Genomic DNA, 19,349 nt, shown 5'->3' with positions numbered 1-19,349 from the left:
GAGGGGGAAAGGGTCCCCGGGGATTACCTTAATTCGAAGTTGTTCCTCGGAAAGAGAAAAAGAACAAGCTACGAAAAAGAAGGGCAGCAAGCAACGTTTAAGTTATATAGCAGGCTGCGCTCAAATTTTCCGATTCGACTGAGTCATTTGGTCTCCTGCACCGGGCCTCGTTCCCCCAACTCTCTCGAGCTACTGTGCTTGTGCATGTGTAACGTGGATGACCATCTGTCGCTCGAAGTCATCTCCTCCCACGCTTTGTAATCTAAAAGATTACCCAGTGACGTTTCCCGACGTTTGTTTCTTCACCCTTCGACGATCCAATTCACCACACGCTCGACATGGCATCTCTGGAATGCAGGTGGGGTATCCTGGGAGCAGGAAACATCGCCAAAAAATTCGTCAACGATCTCATCCTCCGCGCAAACCCATCCATCTCGCACACTGTGCAGGGCGTGGCGGCGCGCGACCTCTCCAAGGCTCAACAGTTTGCGGCGCAATTCGCCCTTGCTACACCGCCTGCTTGCTACGGGAGCTACGAGGAACTTGTCCGCGATCCCAACGTGCAGGTCGTCTACGTCGCTACCCCTCATACATTCCACCATGCCCATGTGCGTCTGTGCCTAGAGAATGGCAAGCATGTGCTCTGCGAGAAGCCCATCACAATTAATGCCCTCCAGCTCAAGGATCTGATAGAGCTAGCCAGAGAGAAGGGGCTCTTCCTCATGGAAGGAATGTGGACGAGATGCTTCCCGGGCGCCATTGAGATCAGGAAGGTGATTGAAGACGGGACTCTGGGGGAGATTCAGCATATCCGCGCCGACTTTGGAGAATATTTCCCGGCAGAGCTCCTCACGCCACAGCACCGGCTACTCGATCCGGCTTTGGGAGGTGGCGCGCTCCTCGGTAAGCACTTTGTGTTTCTTGTCCGAGCATGGGATGCTCGGTCTGTGGAATTTCATTCGCCTAATTTTCCACGCTTGGCTAGATGTTGGGGTGTACCCCCTCGCATGGGTGTTCATGTTGCTCTACAAACGCAACCAAAGCACAAAACCCAAGGTTTCTAGTGCCGTCGTCAAGTCTGAAGTCACGGGTGTCGACGAGACCGCCGCCATCCTCCTGCAATTCGGGCGTACTCTGGCTAGTGTCTCATGCAGTTTTACCTGCAACACCGGCTTGGGGGTGGTCATCTCGGGAACCAAAGGCACGTTGGTCGTTAAGGAGCCCATTTACCAAGTAGGAGGCTACAGCATTCAGACGCATGATGGCAAGCGCTCCGCCGCCGAATTCCCCTTCCCAGGCTTCGGCATGCACTTCGAGGCGGACCATGTGGCTGAATGCTTGGCACGAGGTGCCGTGGAGAGCAACGCCGTCAGCCTGGACGAGTCCCTTGCGATTATGGAGTGTGTCGACGAAATCCGACGGCAAAACCAGCTGATTTACCCGGGCGAGCAATAGAGTTCCCGTCTTTCTTACCTGGGGACGTCCCCTTGACGGAACAAGATTCAAGACAGGGTAGAAAAAAGTCCTTTTTTTTAGTAAAAATGAGGGAGGAGGATAGCTTGTACGATTGAGAATATTTTAGTCTTCTTCCTTCTCGAATGAATAGAAAAAATGTCAAGCGTATATCAATGAATCCCGCTCTTAAAGGGCCTTTTCTGTCTGGATTTCTGCCTTCTCTCCCTTCTCTCGGTCCCGTCTGCAAAAAGAAAACAGGACTTGTCGGTGGATAGAAGCCAATCCCTCACCTCAACGACCCTAATAGCCCAAAATTTCGTCATTTTTACCTAGAAGAAGCCCCCTTTTCCCTTCATAACATCAACCCGACCCTGTTGGTGTAAAATTTTACATTCCCGCATAGGGTAATTGCATCTACTACTAGACCTGTATCCCTATTTATGTTGAACTGTGTGTTAACAAAGGATCTTCCGGATATTCCTAAAGATATAATGCGACTAGTAACTAGAGGGCATCGAAGAAAACGAATCGTAGTCTAGCCGCGTGCTTCCTTTGCAAAGCTTCTATGAATATAATCAGATAAAGCCTCCATCTATATCTTTTCAAGCCTCTAATATATAGAATGGCTCTTGCATAAATCATAATATTCTAATCCAAATATTCTATCCGACAAATCTGTAAAGCTTGAGGACCATGTCTAAAGATAGATGAATTTCACTTGACACGGGAATGGAAGTCTGCGCCACATTCTTTGACATTTCTTTCCTTTGGAGAGCACTAGGAAAATCCTCTATACGTGATTGTGTTCATCGCTGGTGCCGGATGATGGAGAGCGGTAAATCTCAAGTCCCCTTTTCTCGTGTTTTCTAATACCGTTTGCTTACTCTTATTGATAACTTTTTTCTTGGATCAGATCAAATTCCTGTGTAAGTTTCAACGCTACCAACGAGCATTGACCAAAGGTTGAGCTAAAGCATTGTAATTCCCTTTCTTATATATTCAACCTACAGAATGCCAGCACAGCCTTTCTGGCGGAAGCATGTTGGTACACTTCCCGGCAGGTACTATATCCATTCTCCATGTTCGAAGGATTTGAGTATCCCTCTCACCCGTCCATCCATTACATAGTGTCAAGCTCGTGCCATCAAAATCCGGGGCAACAGCCCCATCCATGTCTGGAGCCGCTTACTCGTACACCCCCATCCCCCTCACCATACGGACTATGCGATCGTTATCCACCTCTACCGCCACCTCTATCTCACCGCCTATCAAGGATTTTTCGGAGTTTATGGCGGATGCACACGAGGGGGAGGCTTGGAACTCTGAGGAGGACGAACGGCAGTTGAGGGAGGCTAGGCGCATAGCTGGGATGATGCGGGAGAGTGAGGAGACTGAGGGCGAAATGGAGAGGGAGGCTCCGTCTTCGAAAGGGGAAGCCGCGCAAAGTAAGCAAGCTGAGGAGCGAGCAGAGGGTGATGAAGCCGACCTTGAAGAAAAGCGGGGGGAAGCCGCGCCCGAGGTACCCAGCCATCAGACACTAAGTGGGTCGCTTCGTGATTCTAGGGCATTTCTTAGGCTCCCCCCACGACCCGACGAAGAGCTTGACGAAGCAGAGCAAGTGCGGCTCAGCGCTAGCGGCACGCGTCTACGCAAATTCCAAGACTTGCTACAGGCTCCCAACGTGGACCTGACAGCATTGCGCAAGTTGAGCTGGAATGGGGTTCCGGAGAAAATGCGGCCAATGGTGTGGCAGCTGCTCTTGGTAGGTCATTCTGCTGGATTCTATCCCCCCCCCCCCTCTCGCTTCCTCCTTTGTGTTCAAGCTAACCAAGCCCCATCTTTCCTAGGGATATCTCCCTTGCAATTCGGACCGACGCGCGGCCACTCTTGCACGGAAACGCAAAGAGTATGAGGATAGCGTTGCACAGGCATTTGCACGAGGTCAATCCGGGCTGGACCAGACGATTTGGCATCAGGTATTGTTTTCATGCTAACCTTGCTTAAGCAAGCAAGAAATTTACCGATGCCTATGGTAGATTCGCATTGATGTTCCCCGCACCAACCCCGGAATCCCTCTGTACCAGTGCCCCACCACACAGCAGAGTCTAGAACGGATATTGTACGTATGGGCCATTCGGCACCCCGCCAGCGGTTATGTGCAGGGTATCAACGATTTGGTGACACCCTTTTTCCAAGTATTTCTGTCCTCGTATATAGGTAAGCGAAACATGGCATCCTTCCTCTATAAAGCGTTGCGAAGACTCAAGGAGTCCCCTCTTCTATCGGGTATTTAGATGGCAATCCAGAGACTTGCGACTCTTCGAAGCTGCCCCGGGAGGTGCTAAGTGTGGTGGAGGCCGATAGTTTCTGGTGCTTAACCAAATTACTTGGAGGGATTCAAGATAACTATACCTTTGCACAGCCTGGGATTCAGCGCCAGATTGTAATGCTCAGGGATTTGATATACCGGATTGATGGTAAGTACAAATTCAATTGCCATTGACCCGCTCTGAGAACCTTGGTTTTTTATTGGTTCCATTTTCTTTGCCTTTACTTGTTGACGGTTCTCCGGACTTCGACTATGTATTGATTTTTATCTCTTTTTCTTTCAATCACGGATCCTCAGTCCCACTGGCTTCCCACCTTGACGCCGAGGGCGTCGAGTTTCTTCAGTTTGCATTCCGATGGATGAACTGCTTGCTGATGCGCGAGTTCCAATTGCGCCACACAATACGGATGTGGGACGCCTATCTGTCCGAGGGCCCCGACGGGTTCTCCGTATTCCACCTGTATGTGTGTGCTGCGTTCCTTGTGAAGTGGAGCGAGCAGCTCCGCTCCATGGATTTCCAGGAGATCATGATGTTCTTGCAGGCCCTCCCGACTCAGCATTGGACGGACAAGGAGGTGGAGCTGCTCTTATCCGAGGCCTTCATGTGGAAGAGTCTGTTTCACAATGCGCCGAACCACTTGACCCGGGGCTAATTCTGGGATGGAGCGGTGTTTTTTTTTCGATTTTCTATTTTTCGTTTGTGCATTATCCTGCGTGTGCCTATTTCCATTATTTATCGTTTTTTTTTTCGTCTTTGCTTGAGATTCGCTTTTCCTCGCCTTGTGTCGCCGACCATCCCGTCTCTCCTCCAAGTTGAGCTCAGCTTCAGCCAAATGGGGGGGGTGGGGGAGGTTAGGCATTATGTATATTAAACCATGAAATAAATAGAAAATATTAGGTTGGATCTAAATTAGAGTCTAACATCTATATAGTACGAAAAAGTATTAAAAAGAATTAAGACAAGGTCGCCCTTCCCGTGCGACGCTACGGCTGCTCCTGGTACTTGATAGGATGGAGGGGTTTGCCCGTCTCCGCAAAGGCCCGGACGTTCTCAATCGCGCTTCTCTCCATGCTGCGGAAGGCGCCCGAGGTGAAGCTGGCAATGTGCGGCAGGAGCGTGGCATTCTGTCGCCCCAGCAAACCGGGATGCACGTGGGGCTCGTGCTCGTACACGTCCAATCCGACGGCTCCCAGGTGCTCGCTCTCCAGCGCAGCCACCAGGGCCTCCTCGTCCACAATCTTGCCTCGACTGGTGTTGATGAGCACGGCGCCGCGCTTCATTTTCGCCAGGGCGGCCGCATCGATCAGGTGGTAGGTGGCGCGGGTGAGGGGAACGTGCAGGGTGATGACGTCGGAGGTGCGCAGCAGCGTGTCGAGCGGGGCGAAGGTGAGGGCAAGCGACTGCTCCTCCTCGGCAGACAAGGGGGTGGGGGAGTAGTAATGGAGGCGGAGGCCGAAGGCTTTTGCACGATAAGCCACTTGCTAGTTGAGAGAGGGGAGAGGGTGAGAAACGAGCAGGAAAGAGGAGGGGAAGGCTCCAGACATCGAGTGCTGGAAGCAGCGTGCTTACTTTGCCAATATGGCCCATACCGACGATGCCAAGAGTGAGCTCGCTCAAGCCTCGAGGAGTTTCATAGGCTTGACTCCACCTGCCTATATTAGGAATGTGGTGTGGGGTTAAACACCGGTGGAGGCGGTGCTTACGAAAAGCGTCAGGTCACCTTGTGACAGCTGGTGGTGTGCTCGGGGCATCCTCAGGACTGAGGAGAGCAGCAGGTAGAGAGTCGTGTCGGCCGTTGCTATGTCAATACACGCACAAAGACCAGTGAGTACGCACCACGGACACCCTGTCGCGTGGGAATGTCGGGCTCATACCAGCACTGTTGGCCCCGCCCGAATGACTGACCAGAATGCCGCGCTCCCTGCACGCTCTCAGATGCGTGGACTCCGCGCCGGCGGTGGAGAGAGCGATGAGCCTGACGGATGGGGGCAGGCTCGCGATGAATTCCTCGTCAAACTAAACCGTTAGTCGAAAGGTGGCACGTGTGATTAGTATTTGTTAACATGTTCCAGCATCAAGCCTCACCCTCCAAGACATGTTCCATGCCGGAACATAGGTCCGCAGGAGTACGTCCGCTTGGGTCTCCCGGATGACGTGCAAGAGCCGGTCCCGAGCCATGTCGAGCTGCCGGACGTCCACATACTAGGGCAGAGGGGGGAGGGTTAGAGCATCATCACGAGGGCTGGGTGGCTAGCAGGCCCCCCAGAGGATCCTTAGCAGGGAGAGGTACCGTGACTTCGTGGTTGTCTTCAAGGATTTTGTACTCCTCTCGTAAACATCTCGAACCAAGGACCAAGATTCGCATTCCGGGAGGGGGGCTGTATTCGGCACGAGGGGCTAGAAATCGGCGAATAGGTACGGGGAGAGGAAATCGAATCATTCGGCAGCCCAACGGCATTAAATTGAAACATTGGCCTCCCTATTATGGCCAGCGCTGGCCGAGGCCATGCTCCGTGCCGGAACCAATGGGGGCCGAGGCTCCTTGCTCGGTAAGCGTGACCACCGTGCAGGGAAAGCTGGGCCGGCCCCACCCACCGCTTACCAAACCTCCATGCACAAATTGGGCCGGCAGCGTCACCACTCGCCCAGGTGGTTGGTCAGAGGGCGGCCACTTTCTGGGTCTGGTCCAAGCAAGCCGTGGAAGATCACTGGCGAACGCTCGGGCTGGTTTCTGGGCCTCAAAAAAGGTTCCTACGGTTGCTATTTCTGGCCACGGCCCTGCGCCGGCCCCATTGCTCAGGTTTTTGGTCTTTATCAACCAGACACATGGTTTCAGAGTGCGTACCACAGGCTCATTTTGACTTAATAATATTGATTCTGGTATTTCGATCGGTTCATTTAGCAATAAATTGCGGTTAGAATAAATTTCTCGATCCTCTTGCCTCTCCTCTCCTTTCTTTTCTTTCCGACTCTCCGGAAACCTCCCCTCTATTCCCCTCCCTCATTATCCTTGCTTTCATCTTCTGTGCGAAAGACCAGGATGGTCGATCTCTCGCAACTCGCCGCCGCCACATCTCCCGACGAGGAGTGGCATGAAGTCTCGCAGCGCTTCCAGCCCGCCATCATCGTGCTCTCCTACATCGTCTCCGTCATCGGCTCCTTCACCACCCTCGAGCTGCTCCACCGCCGTAGCGCCCGGAAGGGATGGCAGAACTGGCTCCTGCTCTTCGGAGCCGCCCTGTCGCTGGGCGGCTGCGGGATCTGGTCGATGGTAAGCTGACCGCATGGTTCTTTGTCTGTGTAGAGAGGAGAGGCGCTTATCCATAGCTGTTTCTTACTTGCCTACGCTCTGCGCTCTGTTACTTTCCCAATCCAATCTAGCACTTCATCGGAAATAACGCTCTAGTGCTCGGCGAAAACCCCGCGACCACTCTCCAGCTCATCTACACCCCCGGCTACACGCTTCTATCGTTCTTCGTCGCCGTCTTCTGCGTCGGCATAGCATTCTACTTCGTGGGTAGCGTCGAGGACGCCTCGCTGATGCGTATTGGCCTTGTCGGTATCCTGGCCGGGGTATGTAACCGTGAGGGGTTTCCATTCCGTTCTAACAAATCTGTGTATGCTAACTCAACTCTTCATTTGCCTTTGAATCCATCCTCCCCCCTCCCCCTGCACTCAATAGCTCGGAATTCCCAGTATGGTAAGTTGATATCTGCATGACTGCCAAGACTATGTTACGACAAACCTAACGTTCTCTTCTTCATGTGCAGCACTACGTCGGCCAATTTGCCATCGCCCATTACCGCATCTACTATGACGTCGGCGCTGTGGTGGCCTCGTTCTTCATCGGAGTCACGGCCCTCAGCGCCGCCCTCGTCATTTTCTTCTACCTCAAGTCGCGGTGGAAGGATCTGTGGATCAAACGCTTCGGCTGCGCCCTGATCATGGGCGTCGCCGTGTGCGGCATGCACTACTGCGGCATGAGCGCCACCCACTACTGGACGAACGGGGAGAACAGGAACCTGGACGTCGGCCCCGTGCTCCCCCCCAACTCCGTGGTCGGTTTCATCGCCGGCATCGCCACCTCGGGTTGCCTGATCCTGCTGACGCTGGCGCTGGTGGCCAACCATCGTGCGCGCAAGCTCAAGTCTCGGGTCAAGAAGATCGTGCTTGCTTGCGCGTACTTCGACGAGCACGGCCGCATCCTCGTGTACAACGACGGCATGATCCCCGTCCGCACCATCGACAACGAGTTCTACCAGCAGGGCTCCGACGCCGAGCTCACCCCCGCCCACCCACTCTTCCAGTTCCTCTTCAAAACCTCCTGGAGCTGGGGCGCCTTCCGCAGCGACCTCGCCAAGCTGGAGAAGGAGGGGGCTCGCGAACGCGACGTAAGCTTCCTCAAGAAGTTCCACGTGACGGCGGAGCGCCTTGCCGATGAGCTCGGTGTCCCCCTCGGCAACGCCGGCGTCCTCTACGACCAGATGCTCACCACCGGCTACATGCGTGGGAATGTCCCGGCCAAGGACGGCAAACAGACGCTGGAGCCGGAGGTGGACTCGGAGAAGGCTCTGGCCACGCTGCACAACGTCATGCTCCCCGAGGGCAAGGGCCAAATGCTCTTCCTGCTCCGCCGAATCCAATCGAGCGACCGCTACGGCCCCGACCACTTTACGTCGCGCGGCTTCCGCTTCGGCCCCGCCGACATCATGGCCCGCAACGTCAGCCCTCTCCTCCAGGTGCCCGGCTCGGTCCTGCAAAAGTCGTTCCAGGACATGAACCGGTTCGTCACGTACGGACTGAAGCGGCCCGACTACCTGCCCGGCAGTGTGTTCGCGAGTGCCTTCATCGTCTGGCCCACCCTGGCGGGCGGCCTGCACGTCCTCGCCGATGCTGACTCGAGAGCCAGAGTGCCGACCGTGGAGATTCTGCCCCCGGACTTCAGCCCTGAGGAAAAATCGCAGGAGTTCGACTCGGTGGCCGAGCTGCGCCAGATGGCCCAGTCCCTGCAGGGGCTGGCCCTCCCCGAGGTGATCAGTGCGCTGCGCGAGGTGCGCCATCTGGCCGGCGGCCCGGCGCCCAACTCCGACCCCAGCCTCCACCGGCTTCGCAGCCTCTTTGCCTACAGCGCGGCCCTCAGCGTCGAAAAGCTAGGGAAGCAATTCGGCGACACCGTCGTGTCCGCCGAGGCGACGCTCCACCCCGAAATCATCCCGCTGGCCAACCGCTCCTACTCCCTCCTCTTCAAGGCCATTATACCGCTTCACCATGCCCTCAACTCGCGTGCTATATCGGACAACGTGTGTGTGGTCCCCTTCTCCCTCTTCCAAACCTTCCACGCCCTCGTCAACACTCCCCCCAAAACCAGCCCGGTGTCGAACCTCTTCGCGCCCATTCGCTTAAGCCAAAAGGAGTTGCCCAAGCAGCTGCAGACCCGGCTGGAGAAGGCAGACGCCGCAGGAGACGATGAGCATGGCGCCAAAAACAATGCCTTCGCGCCCCCTTCCCCCCCCGGCCAACGCGTACTTCCACCACCATGGTAGCCACGGGTATGGCCCCGACCTTGAGCAGAATCACTTCCACATCGGTCGACAGCGTACGGATTCGTTGCAGCACCTGCAGCAGAACCCCGCCCTCCTCAGCCACGTGGTCGTTCCGGTCGCGAGCGAGGAGCGCCCGTGGTTTGTGGACATCTTAAAATCTCTAATCTAAGCCCTCCTCTTCCTCCCCCCCCCCCCTCCCTCCTCCTCCTCTTCTCTCTTGGTCACTCTAATCATGTGTATGTAGTATTAATTGTTTCTTGTTCCTACTATTTATCCATCCTCTTTACAATGGCTATTGTTATTTTATACATATCTACTTTCCACCTCAGTTTAATCACACTCCCCCCTAGCAAATTACGTAAATACAAAACAATCCTTTTATTATTTATTAATATCTGAACTAGCATGCATGAATAAAAGAGAGATTAAAGAGACTGCACCTAGGGAGGGGGAGGGGACCTTGAAATCCATACACAGCTCATGGTTGCTTTGGCTCTTTTTAAGTGGAAGCGAAATCGTGTCTCGCCTTTGACCCACTAATAATCGCGGCGGTACCTATCATCGTAACCCCGTCCCATATAGTCCCGCCTGTATCTCTCGTCGTAGCCGCGACCATAGTCGCGCTCCCGCCCGTAGTCTCGCTCTCGCCCATAATCTCGATCCGGCCAACCTCGCTCGCGTCCATAGTCTCGTTCTCGGCCACCATAATAGCCCCCATAGGAGTCACCGCCGCGATAACGATCGTCGCGGGGAGGGCGGCGGTAATGGTAGTCATCATAGCGAGATCCCCGGGGGATGTAGGCATGGGTGAAGCGGTCCCTAGGGTTACGAGCAGCTAAAAAAAAATAAAATGCAAAAATATATATAAAAACCTGATAAACCATCCATACTAAAGGATTCGCCTACTGAAAGTTGGGCCATTGTAGCGACCTGGTGTCGGGGTTCGCGCTCTCGATCGTCGGGCCTACATCGAAGCCAATTTAAGTAGCCCATTCAAAAAGATCCTCATAAAAAAAAATTCCAAAGTACCTTCGACACTGTGATGGTGCGCCCATGTAACTGCGCCCCGCTTAGCAGCTCGATCGCCTTTTCGGCCTCCTCCATGGTCTCCATGCGCACGAATGCGAATCCACGTTTTTCCCGAGTGTGGGGGTCGGTCACAATCTCTACTTTTTCAACCTAATGCAAATAAAATTCAGCACCCAATCGGGGCAAGGGAGGGGGACGAATTACAAAATGCGCCATTACCTTGCCAGCTTCTGAGAACATCTCTTCCAACTCATGTTTTTCAACCCGAGATGAGATATTTGACACGTGGAGATTATTGCCGGGATTCTCGGCGGATCTTCCTCTTTAGAACAAGAAAGCATATATGAATAAATATAAATACAGAACACGGTGGATCGATCAATTAGGGACCGCCACTTCCGTCGATCCTCTAAGAATTACCTCTCGTAGTCCCTCCTGTCGTGGTCGCGTCCTCTCATAGGTGATCGCTCTCTTTCGCGTTCAGGCGATAGCGATCCTTCCCAGCCATCCCTAGTTCTCTCGGGGCTTCTCTCTCGCGCATGGTGATCTTTTTCATCTGGAGATGCGCTTCGGCGTTGGCTGTGTTGAACTGGGGAGGGCCCGCGTGGTGTGGGGGAGCGGCTGTCCTCATTGTAGCCATTTTGCTCTATAGGAACAGATGGAAAGCGTTGAGATGGAGGTCCATATCAATCAAAAAACGAAATTCCAAGGGCAGGTGCGATATAGGGCAGAATGGACTGGAGGTGGTGGTTAATCTTTTTATTGCTTACGTTCTGAGTCGCTCATCGTGTCTAGCTCTAGGCGGTGCTTCCTCGATCTATCGGATGTAGTCCAGTTGAGTAAATAAGGACCAAAAATTTTCCGAATTCTTGTCAGAATCCTCCCCCCCCCTTCTGCGCCTCGTCGGAATTCGAGTCAATCTGACAATCATGACGGGATCACCAAGCTCTATATATATATACAAACTCGGTGCTATTTCCGACTTCTCAACCCATTCAAGCCTAAATTCAAAAGCCCTCATGACGGAAAAAAAGAAGGTGGATCCCGCGGTGCATCTCTTTGCTGGTGCTACCTCTGGCCTAGCCGCCTGCGTCATACTACAGCCGCTCGACCTTTTGAAAACTCGCCTTCAGCAACAGCGGCAACAGCACCTAGCATTTCTTCGCGAAGCGGCCGCCAATGGGACAAAGGGAATTACACCTTATAACAGGTGTGATATTTTTGCTCGTATCGATTCGTAAGGGGCATGGAATAATTTCTCCTTCTCTCCCTTCCCCTTTTTTTTCTCCCTCCCTCCCCCTCTTGATAATAGTACACTGTATACAACCGTACAATCCATTATTAAGAATGAAAGTGCCCTCGGACTCTGGAGAGGAACCATTCCAACGATAGTCAGGTAAGCGCTGCGGAAAAGAAAAATCACTCCTCCAATATTACCCGCTCATTCTCCTGCTACTTCATTTCGCGTTTTCATTAGAAATGTGCCTGGATCTTCCCTGTACTTCTTTACGCTAAATGAAATTCGGCAATTCTTTCTGCAGCATCGTCCCTCGGGCACACTATCTAATCGAGAAAATCTTGTGGCGGGTGCCACAGCACGAGCCCTGGTGGGATTCTTGCTGATGCCGATCACGATCGTGAAAGTACGATATGAGGTAGATACGTTTTTCAGCATGGGCACGAAGTGACCAAGCAATTTAACTTTTGCATTTTCATTTTGCACCGGAATAGAGCAACTTTTACAATTATAGAAACATATACGATGCGCTGACGTCCATAGTTAGACAGGAGGGTATCAAGGGTAAATGGAGCGTTCTTTTGAACAAGCTGTATCCTCCTAGTTACATGCGTCTTTATAGGACTGTTTGCGGGATACGGGGCAACCGCTATGCGCGATGCACCCTTTGCGGGAATCTATGTGCTGTTCTACGAGGCGATGAAACGGCACCTTAGTTGTAAGAGCTAGAAGCATGTTGTGTTGAAGCTCGAACTTCTTCTCACTCTCTCCCCTCCTCCTCCTCCTCCTCCTCCCATAGCATACGCTTCAACGCGCTCGATCGATGTCGCTCCTGCTGCGGTGCACATGTCGTCAGGTAGAGTGTTACTCTGTTCCCCCCTTCATTACGAGGCGGGCACTTATTGACTGCTTTTCCGAACCAACTAGGAGTCATCGCGGGAATTTCCGCAACCCTGATCACCCATCCCTTTGACATGCTGAAGACACGCATGCAACTAAGGCCCCAGGTGTACACGAACACGTGGAAGTCGGCCGCCAAGGTGTACCGGGAGGAAGGATTCATCGGCTTCTTTGACGGCTTGTCGATGCGGCTATTACGCAAAACCCTAAACTCGTCGATCGCATGGACTGTGTACGAGGAGATTGTGCGGTGGCATAAGCGGGAGCAGCTGCTCGGGGAGAAACTCTAGTGTGTATTTGCATAGTGTAAATAAAGTGCTCTCATTCCCATGCCCAACTGGCTATAACCTTATTGCGATGCAACCTCGTCGACGTGTCACAATGTGACGGCGTTTTCTTTTCGCTCGCCAGTAAGGGGGAAGGAATTTAAGATGCCGAGGAATTTGGGGGAGTGGCAAAATAATCAGTAATTTTTTTTTCCCTCTGTTCCCTGAAGCGGTCATTTGTGGCCCACTATTTAAAAGGTTGGGAGTCGTGGCCATCCTCATGCTATCTAACACTGTATTAATTATGATCTTTTTCGTGCTATTGCTTAGTTTTTTGGCGTTCCCAAGTGATGGTACGCGTGTCTGTCCATTGCGTTGACTCTTTATTGACCCTTTATGCATAACAGGGATACAACCACAGCCTCAAAGAGAGGAAGCAATGACCGGCGTCAATCTCTTACCCTCAGAATGGGAGGTAATTCAGCAAGACTATGAACCTTCTCATGCTCTTTGTATAATAAGCCTAAAACACGATATCTCCTAATGGCTAGGTGCTGGGCCCATTTCCGACTGGGATGCGCGAGCAGGATTTTGGCGCCGACCCTCTAGAGGCATTCGGGGGGATTGACTCATTGTCGTATAACCCGAGCGATATGTACCCTTCAGAATTGGTGGATGGAGGCTTCACCACTTGGATGAAGGTGAACACGATGTCGGACCGGGAAACCGTTGGACCGGTAAAATATGATAACGTGCGGTGCGTAGTACCTCTTGCTGGGCCCCATTTTCAACACACTACTCCTGGGGAGAGAGTAAGCAAAAACAACCAAACTAACGCTATCTGAATAGGTGGGATTTCAACCGCATCCCCTTCGGCTGGGCATCGTCGCAATTCCAATCCTGGGCGCGTAGCACGTTCACGGTTCCCCAAAACGTGGCCAAGGTGGTCGCGCGCTGCTTCAATGTCGGTGAATTCTATGTCGATTCCAAGCGGTATAGCGGCGACTGGTATGCTTACAAATCAGCTGCTCACGTCCTGCATCTTTCCCCTGGTCAGCACACCATCCGTGTGCGGGTCGTCAACGAGATCAGGATTTTTGGGATGAATGGAATGAATAATGTCACCTTTGGGTGTACCCTCACCGGGCTCCCCTCTGAAGTGAGAGCGCTGGTTCCCCCCGACGGCGCAATTTTGCCGGAGGTGGTAGAAAACGCGGTGCTCTCGGGCGAGCTGGGCCGCTTTCCGCTGCTCAATCTAGAGAGTGAGTGGGAAGAAGTGACGGGGGTCAAGGTGGTAGGCGACTCGACCCCCCTGAGAGTGGAGCTGCTCCGTGAGAATGACCAAGCCTTGCGTATTGCGCCCTCGCAACAGCGCTTCATCCCCGTCAAGTTCACTCCTCCAGATTCAGGATTGGCTGTCCAAGGAAATATTACGCTCCAACTCTCCTTCAATCTCCGCACGCCAACCCACACCTACCAAGTGCTAACCCACCCTGTGATGCTAGCCAAGCGTACTTGGGGCGAGCCTTACCAGTTCACTTTTCTTGACTCGGATGGAACCGTCCAATACTGTATGGCACGACCCCCACTTCAACCCAGCGTCTCCACAAGCCCAATCCTCGTCGCCCTTCATGGGGCCGGGGTTGAAGCGTCCATGCCCTTCTGGACAAGCGCCTATCGCCAGCAGAAGAACATGTGGGTTTTGCAGCCTACCGGTCGCACCCCCTGGGGCTTCGACTGGGGCGGAGCGAGCCGAGTCAACGTCCTCAGAGCTCTGGCCCATTTTATCAAGAACATGCCAGGGATTCCGCCCCAGCTCAAGGAGCAGTGGAAGAGTGTTGGAGACGGAAACAAGCTCTTTATCACAGGGCATAGCAATGGGGGACAAGGCGCATGGCGATTTATCACGCATTATCCCGATCTGGTTTTAGCCGGTAATGTTCCTACTCTTCGCATCCACTGATACCCTGTCTGACGCTTTACTCTCTAAGCCAATCCGGCGGCGGGTTTCACGGTGCGAGACTACGTGCCCTTTTACCTCTGGGCCGGTATCTCTCACGTCGATCCCATGCTCTTGGGCATTCTGCAGAGCGCGGTTGCGCAGGACGATGCGGACCGGCACACGTCGAATTTGGTGGGATTACCGATCCTCGCGAGGGCTGGCGCCATCGACGATAACGTGCCTCCTTGGAATTCGCGCAAATTGGTCCGACTGGCCATTGAGCACTCACATAATATAAGCGCGCCAGTGAGGTAAATATCGCTAGAACTCCCCCCTCCCTACCCATAGCCTTAACCCTGCACAAAAAACCCAAACTCTTGTAGAATGTCCGAGGTTCCTGACCAGAGCCATTGGTTCGATACCGTTATGGATGACGACTTTATGCAGGCCTATATTGATCGGCAGGTCGCGCAAGGCATGCCAAGTTTCCCCTCACGCTTCACCCTTTCGGTCCTCAATCCAGCGTACACGGGAAGCAAGGGGGGGGTGCGTGTTGAGCAGCTCGAAATACCTTTTCGTTTGGGGAAGGTGGAGGTGGAAGCCACCGGGGGCCGCATGGCCATCAACACAACCAATGTCCGGCGCTTGGCCTTCGAGCCTACCGAGGAGGGGCGAAGAGGGCCGATACAAGGGATCGTGGTGGATGGGACGGAACTAAGTGGCAATGTGCTGCAGGGGGGATGGTTGGTGAGAGAGGAGGGGAAATGGAGGGTAGAGTTTGGCCGATATATTTGATCTGTTTATCCATTGACGATTTGGTCTCACCGAATACTCTCCTCTGGACGTAGCACACTGCCGATGAGAGCTGGCGCTCCCAAGAAAGACACCCCGGTACGTATGGGCCCATTGTCCGCATTCTCGAATCGGCCGGCCCCGTCCTCATCATTACGGCAGAAGACCCCGACTATCTTCGCATGGCACAGACTATAGCCCACGATCTATACCTGTATGGGGGTATTGACAGCGAGATCGTGGTGCAGAGCGAGAAATCCCAGCGACCCGAGGCGAAAGGCAACATCATCTATGTTGGGGTGGCGGAGAGGCGCGGTGAGCAGGCGTTCGAGCCCCCTTTGTCCATGACCGAGGGGGTCCTTCACGTCGGCGAACGAGAGTACTCCGGCCCAGGCCTTGGAGCCCTCTACCTGGAGCCCCTAGGGAGCGAGCGGCTTGCCCTCAGAATCGTGGGCACGGACGTAGCCGGGGTGCAGCGGGCTGCGCGCATGTTCCCACGCAGAACGAGCATGATGCTGCCAGAATTTGGTAAGCTGCTGAATGGCCCCTCTTTTCCCATACCGGTCATTGGATTTAGGCTGACTGGCCCACTTTTCCTGTGTTTCTTAGTGGTCGTGGGAAAGGAGATGGACTGGAAGGGAGCGGGGGGAATCCTGGCCACCGGGTATGTATCCAAGAGTGCGAGTAGGAGTAGTGCTTTAAACTAACCGCGGCGCGGTTGGGCCCCTTTTTTGCGTGCCTACGTTAGGTACTATACAAACGCCTGGCGGATCGAGACGAGGATGTCCTATTTCACTTGATTATATATTCTTTCGGCTGCAATGGATCTAGCGCCGACTTCTGTTCCAATCAATAAAGACCCTTGAATGCCGAGAGATTTTCCCCGTGACCAGAGCTAAATTGCGTGTCACAAAGGGGAGGAGCGGGGATGACGAGAGGGGCAGCGGGCTGAGTTGGAGGCTGGGCTTCCCACGAGAACAGATGAGCGCTCCAAGAGAATCCCAATGAGGGCGAGATGAACCCCGCCAAGTCCTGCGCATAATCGCATTGTGAAAATTCCAGTCGGTTCATGCTTTTGAACTCCGACCATCTATATCTGCCAGTTAGTTGTCCATAACTCTTCCCTATTTGATTTTCTCGCACTGATGGCGGATCCTGCTACTGCTGAACGGGGAGACAATGGCCATGGGTTTGCTGCAAAGCAAATCGAGCATGTTGAAAAGGTGGGTTGCCCCTGCTTCCTGAATGCTCCGGCTCACGCTGATTCTCCCGATGGGGCTCTAGAGTAAGAGCACCAGTGGCCTCAGGGATTTGTTCTCTCTGCGTTTAGACGAAAAGCCCGAAAATCCCTTCCGCTTGATTGCGAAACTGAATCGGCAACAGCATCTTACATTTCTAGCTGCTTTTTTGGGCTGGACGCTAGGTAGATGGATTGGCCGCCCAGCCATGACATTCGGAATCTAACTTTTATCCGGCTTTTTCTCTATTAGACGCCTTTGACTTCTTCACCGTCAGCTTGACCATTTCGTACATTGCCAAGGAATTCAACAATCGCCCCATCTCAGAGGTGACCGGGGCCATCACCACCACCCTCATGCTTCGTCCCATCGGTGCGCTCATATTTGGGGCGCTCGCGGATCGCTTTGGCAGACGGGGTCCGCTCATGCTAGATATCATCCTCTACTCCGCCTTTGAGCTTGCCTCGGGATTTGCTCCCAACTGGGAAACGTTCATCGTACTAAGAGGGTAGGTGGAGGACATACGGCTCGCTGGCCGTGGCTTTTGAGGATGGCTTATTGACCCTTTCCGATGCCAACAGCCTGTTTGGAGTAGCCATGGGGGGCGAATGGGCGCTAGGCGCCAGTCTGTCTATGGAGGTCCTGCCTGCTGAGTGCAGAGGACTCTACAGTGGCATTCTGCAGCAGGTTAGGATTCCAAGCTCTTTTGCTGCCCAAAAGCACCTCCTAATCTTTTCCATTTTGGCTTATTGTATCGGTATGTAGGGCTATGCGTTTGGCTATCTTCTTGCGGTAAGCAATCTCTCCTCTCCCCTTCTTTCCCTGCATCACCCATCGGCTCATCGCCGGGTTGCCATCTATAGACCGTGATTGCTCGTGCCGTGAACATCGAGGCGAATGGATGGCGTCCGCTATTCTATATTGGTGCCGCACCCGCCCTCCTGACCATCCTAATCCGATTCTTTGTCCCAGAAGTATGGTTAAGCTTCAAACTCTCTTTCTCTGCACAACCCTAAGCTAACCGGATTGATTTTGAATGCCATGCCATCCAGTCCGACACCTGGCGCAAGACGGAGCAACAGAGGCGCATGAAGAAGATCTCCTACTTGACGCAAGTCAAGACCGTCTTCCAGAAGCACTGGCTGCGCGTCATCTATGGCATTGTCCTGATGACGCTTTTCAACTTCATGTCCCACGGGAGCCAAGACCTCTACCCCTCCTTCCTGCGATCTCAGGTACGTCCCTCTCGGATCCAATCCAACTCGATCCGATGCTCTCGACGATGCCTCGTCAACAAATAACAACGCGTTAATTCTCTCCCCTCTCCCCCTGGCTGCACTAGGTTGGGCTCGATGAAAATCAGCTCACGGTCACCATGGTTCTTGCCAATCTTGGCGCCATTGTCGGGGGCACCCTGCTCGGCTACTACTCGCAGTATTTCGGCCGTCGTCGCGCCATCATCATCTGTGCGTTCCTGGGGGGATGCTTCATCCCGCTGTGGGTGCTCCCCCGCGAGAACATCGGGCTGCTTCAGTTTGGAGCCTTCATGCTGCAGTTTTTCGTGCAAGGGGCTTGGGGTGTGGTGCCCGTGCATTTAAACGAGTTGTCGCCTGCGGAATTCCGGGGGACCTACACCGGGCTCTCCTATCAAATCGGGAATTTGATCTCCGCTAGCGCGGCTCAGATCGAAGGTAACGAGAGACGTCAGCGGGGATGCCTGGCGTCCCCGCCGAGCTCAAACCCAGGCGACGCTAACCTCACTCTCCACTTCCCCCATTCTCTCCGTTTGCATAGCAACCCTTGGCGAAAAGTTCCCCACCCCCCAAGGCAAAGCCGACTACGGCCTCACCCAGGCCATCCTCATGGCCATTATTTTCTTCCTGATGATTGTGATCACCGCAATTGGGTTCGAGCACCGCGCACGCGACCTTGAGGACCATCTTGACAGCAATCTACGAGAAACGGAGGAAAAGTCAATCGAATTGAAGCCTGACGAGCAGGATACAGGGACGGCAGACGCCAAGCAAGCCGCCCCGAGCGCGAAGGACCAGGGGGAGAACGCGGGCACGGAGAAATCCAGCTGATAGACAATGGTTGCCATTCTTCCCTCCCTCCTCTCCTATTTCCTTTCTCCATTCCCCTCTCTCTTCCCCCACCCACCCGTCTGTCATCTCTCTGTTTAATTGTGTCATATTTTACTACTTATTCTTACGATACTACTATAATCGACAAGAAATCCATTTGATCATGTACTGAACCAACGGTCCTTTGAGACACTGCGTCTTAGGGGGGGGGGGGGCACTGCATTGGGCTGGTAGGTATCTATGCCCAGCTTGTTCATTCATACGTTGAGAAGGTATAGAAGAAAAAAAGAGAAAGCTACGAAACGCAAATCAAAATAAAAAAGACAAAAAAAAAACACACAATAGGAAATAAAAATCAAAACATATCAAAACATGTTGAGGGATATACAAAGACGATTATTCCAAAAAAAAAAAACATTCCAATGAAGCGAAACTATCGTGGTATATACAAAGCAAAGAAACAGAAAACGGTATCAAAAACACACAGTGAAAAATGTATGGTACAAACAAAACATGTCGCACGCAGCCCATGG

The 19,349-nt window shown here is 53.2% G+C and overlaps 8 protein-coding genes across 8 annotated transcripts; 6 read left to right on the top strand and 2 right to left on the bottom strand.

Annotated features, from left to right (window-relative positions):
- Positions 1 to 338: 338 nt before the first annotated feature.
- On the top strand, positions 339 to 1,455 carry VTP21DRAFT_8821 (uncharacterized protein; the record flags this gene model as incomplete). The annotated part of the gene is made up of 2 exons (XM_069399714.1): positions 339 to 903; positions 986 to 1,455. The coding sequence occupies 2 exons, from the start codon at positions 339 to 341 to the stop codon at positions 1,453 to 1,455; spliced, it is 1,035 nt and encodes a 344-aa protein (XP_069255103.1).
- Positions 1,456 to 2,184: 729 nt separating this feature from the next.
- Positions 2,185 to 4,437, top strand: VTP21DRAFT_8820 (uncharacterized protein; the record flags this gene model as incomplete). Its single annotated transcript, XM_069399713.1, has 8 exons — positions 2,185 to 2,290; positions 2,369 to 2,381; positions 2,466 to 2,516; positions 2,584 to 3,217; positions 3,303 to 3,431; positions 3,492 to 3,672; positions 3,750 to 3,932; positions 4,082 to 4,437. The coding sequence occupies 8 exons, from the start codon at positions 2,185 to 2,187 to the stop codon at positions 4,435 to 4,437; spliced, it is 1,653 nt and encodes a 550-aa protein (XP_069255102.1).
- Positions 4,438 to 4,768: 331 nt separating this feature from the next.
- Positions 4,769 to 6,243, bottom strand: VTP21DRAFT_8819 (uncharacterized protein; the record flags this gene model as incomplete). The annotated part of the gene is made up of 6 exons (XM_069399711.1): positions 4,769 to 5,266; positions 5,355 to 5,437; positions 5,506 to 5,583; positions 5,660 to 5,801; positions 5,871 to 5,987; positions 6,076 to 6,243. 6 exons carry the CDS (start codon positions 6,241 to 6,243, stop codon positions 4,769 to 4,771), a joined length of 1,086 nt encoding a protein of 361 aa, XP_069255101.1.
- Positions 6,244 to 6,291: 48 nt separating this feature from the next.
- VTP21DRAFT_8818 (uncharacterized protein) lies at positions 6,292 to 9,497 on the top strand (the record flags this gene model as incomplete). Its single annotated transcript, XM_069399710.1, has 6 exons — positions 6,292 to 6,585; positions 6,820 to 7,056; positions 7,167 to 7,358; positions 7,468 to 7,485; positions 7,556 to 9,307; positions 9,357 to 9,497. The coding sequence occupies 6 exons, from the start codon at positions 6,292 to 6,294 to the stop codon at positions 9,495 to 9,497; spliced, it is 2,634 nt and encodes an 877-aa protein (XP_069255100.1).
- A 367-nt stretch (positions 9,498 to 9,864) lies between these two features.
- VTP21DRAFT_8817 (uncharacterized protein) lies at positions 9,865 to 11,143 on the bottom strand (the record flags this gene model as incomplete). Its single annotated transcript, XM_069399709.1, has 6 exons — positions 9,865 to 10,163; positions 10,235 to 10,292; positions 10,358 to 10,507; positions 10,577 to 10,679; positions 10,778 to 11,003; positions 11,128 to 11,143. 6 exons carry the CDS (start codon positions 11,141 to 11,143, stop codon positions 9,865 to 9,867), a joined length of 852 nt encoding a protein of 283 aa, XP_069255099.1.
- A 143-nt stretch (positions 11,144 to 11,286) lies between these two features.
- Positions 11,287 to 12,784, top strand: VTP21DRAFT_8816 (uncharacterized protein; the record flags this gene model as incomplete). The annotated part of the gene is made up of 7 exons (XM_069399708.1): positions 11,287 to 11,567; positions 11,670 to 11,753; positions 11,835 to 12,012; positions 12,089 to 12,158; positions 12,217 to 12,312; positions 12,394 to 12,450; positions 12,522 to 12,784. 7 exons carry the CDS (start codon positions 11,287 to 11,289, stop codon positions 12,782 to 12,784), a joined length of 1,029 nt encoding a protein of 342 aa, XP_069255098.1.
- A 256-nt stretch (positions 12,785 to 13,040) lies between these two features.
- On the top strand, positions 13,041 to 16,294 carry VTP21DRAFT_8815 (uncharacterized protein; the record flags this gene model as incomplete). The annotated part of the gene is made up of 9 exons (XM_069399707.1): positions 13,041 to 13,113; positions 13,168 to 13,235; positions 13,312 to 13,517; positions 13,610 to 14,694; positions 14,752 to 15,013; positions 15,086 to 15,473; positions 15,551 to 16,022; positions 16,104 to 16,158; positions 16,243 to 16,294. 9 exons carry the CDS (start codon positions 13,041 to 13,043, stop codon positions 16,292 to 16,294), a joined length of 2,661 nt encoding a protein of 886 aa, XP_069255097.1.
- Positions 16,295 to 16,639: 345 nt separating this feature from the next.
- On the top strand, positions 16,640 to 18,816 carry VTP21DRAFT_8814 (uncharacterized protein; the record flags this gene model as incomplete). Its single annotated transcript, XM_069399706.1, has 9 exons — positions 16,640 to 16,717; positions 16,779 to 16,917; positions 16,985 to 17,240; positions 17,314 to 17,419; positions 17,498 to 17,524; positions 17,596 to 17,706; positions 17,785 to 17,967; positions 18,075 to 18,423; positions 18,527 to 18,816. 9 exons carry the CDS (start codon positions 16,640 to 16,642, stop codon positions 18,814 to 18,816), a joined length of 1,539 nt encoding a protein of 512 aa, XP_069255096.1.
- Between the last annotated feature and the right edge of the window lie 533 nt (positions 18,817 to 19,349).

The sequence above is a fragment of the Calcarisporiella thermophila genome, assembly GCF_041956535.1.
Source record: "Calcarisporiella thermophila strain CBS 279.70 unplaced genomic scaffold VTP21scaffold_4, whole genome shotgun sequence".
NCBI lineage: Eukaryota > Fungi > Calcarisporiellomycota > Calcarisporiellomycetes > Calcarisporiellales > Calcarisporiellaceae > Calcarisporiella > Calcarisporiella thermophila.
The sequence above is the reverse complement of the archived record's forward strand: the minus strand, read 5'-3'. Positions and strand labels throughout refer to the sequence as shown.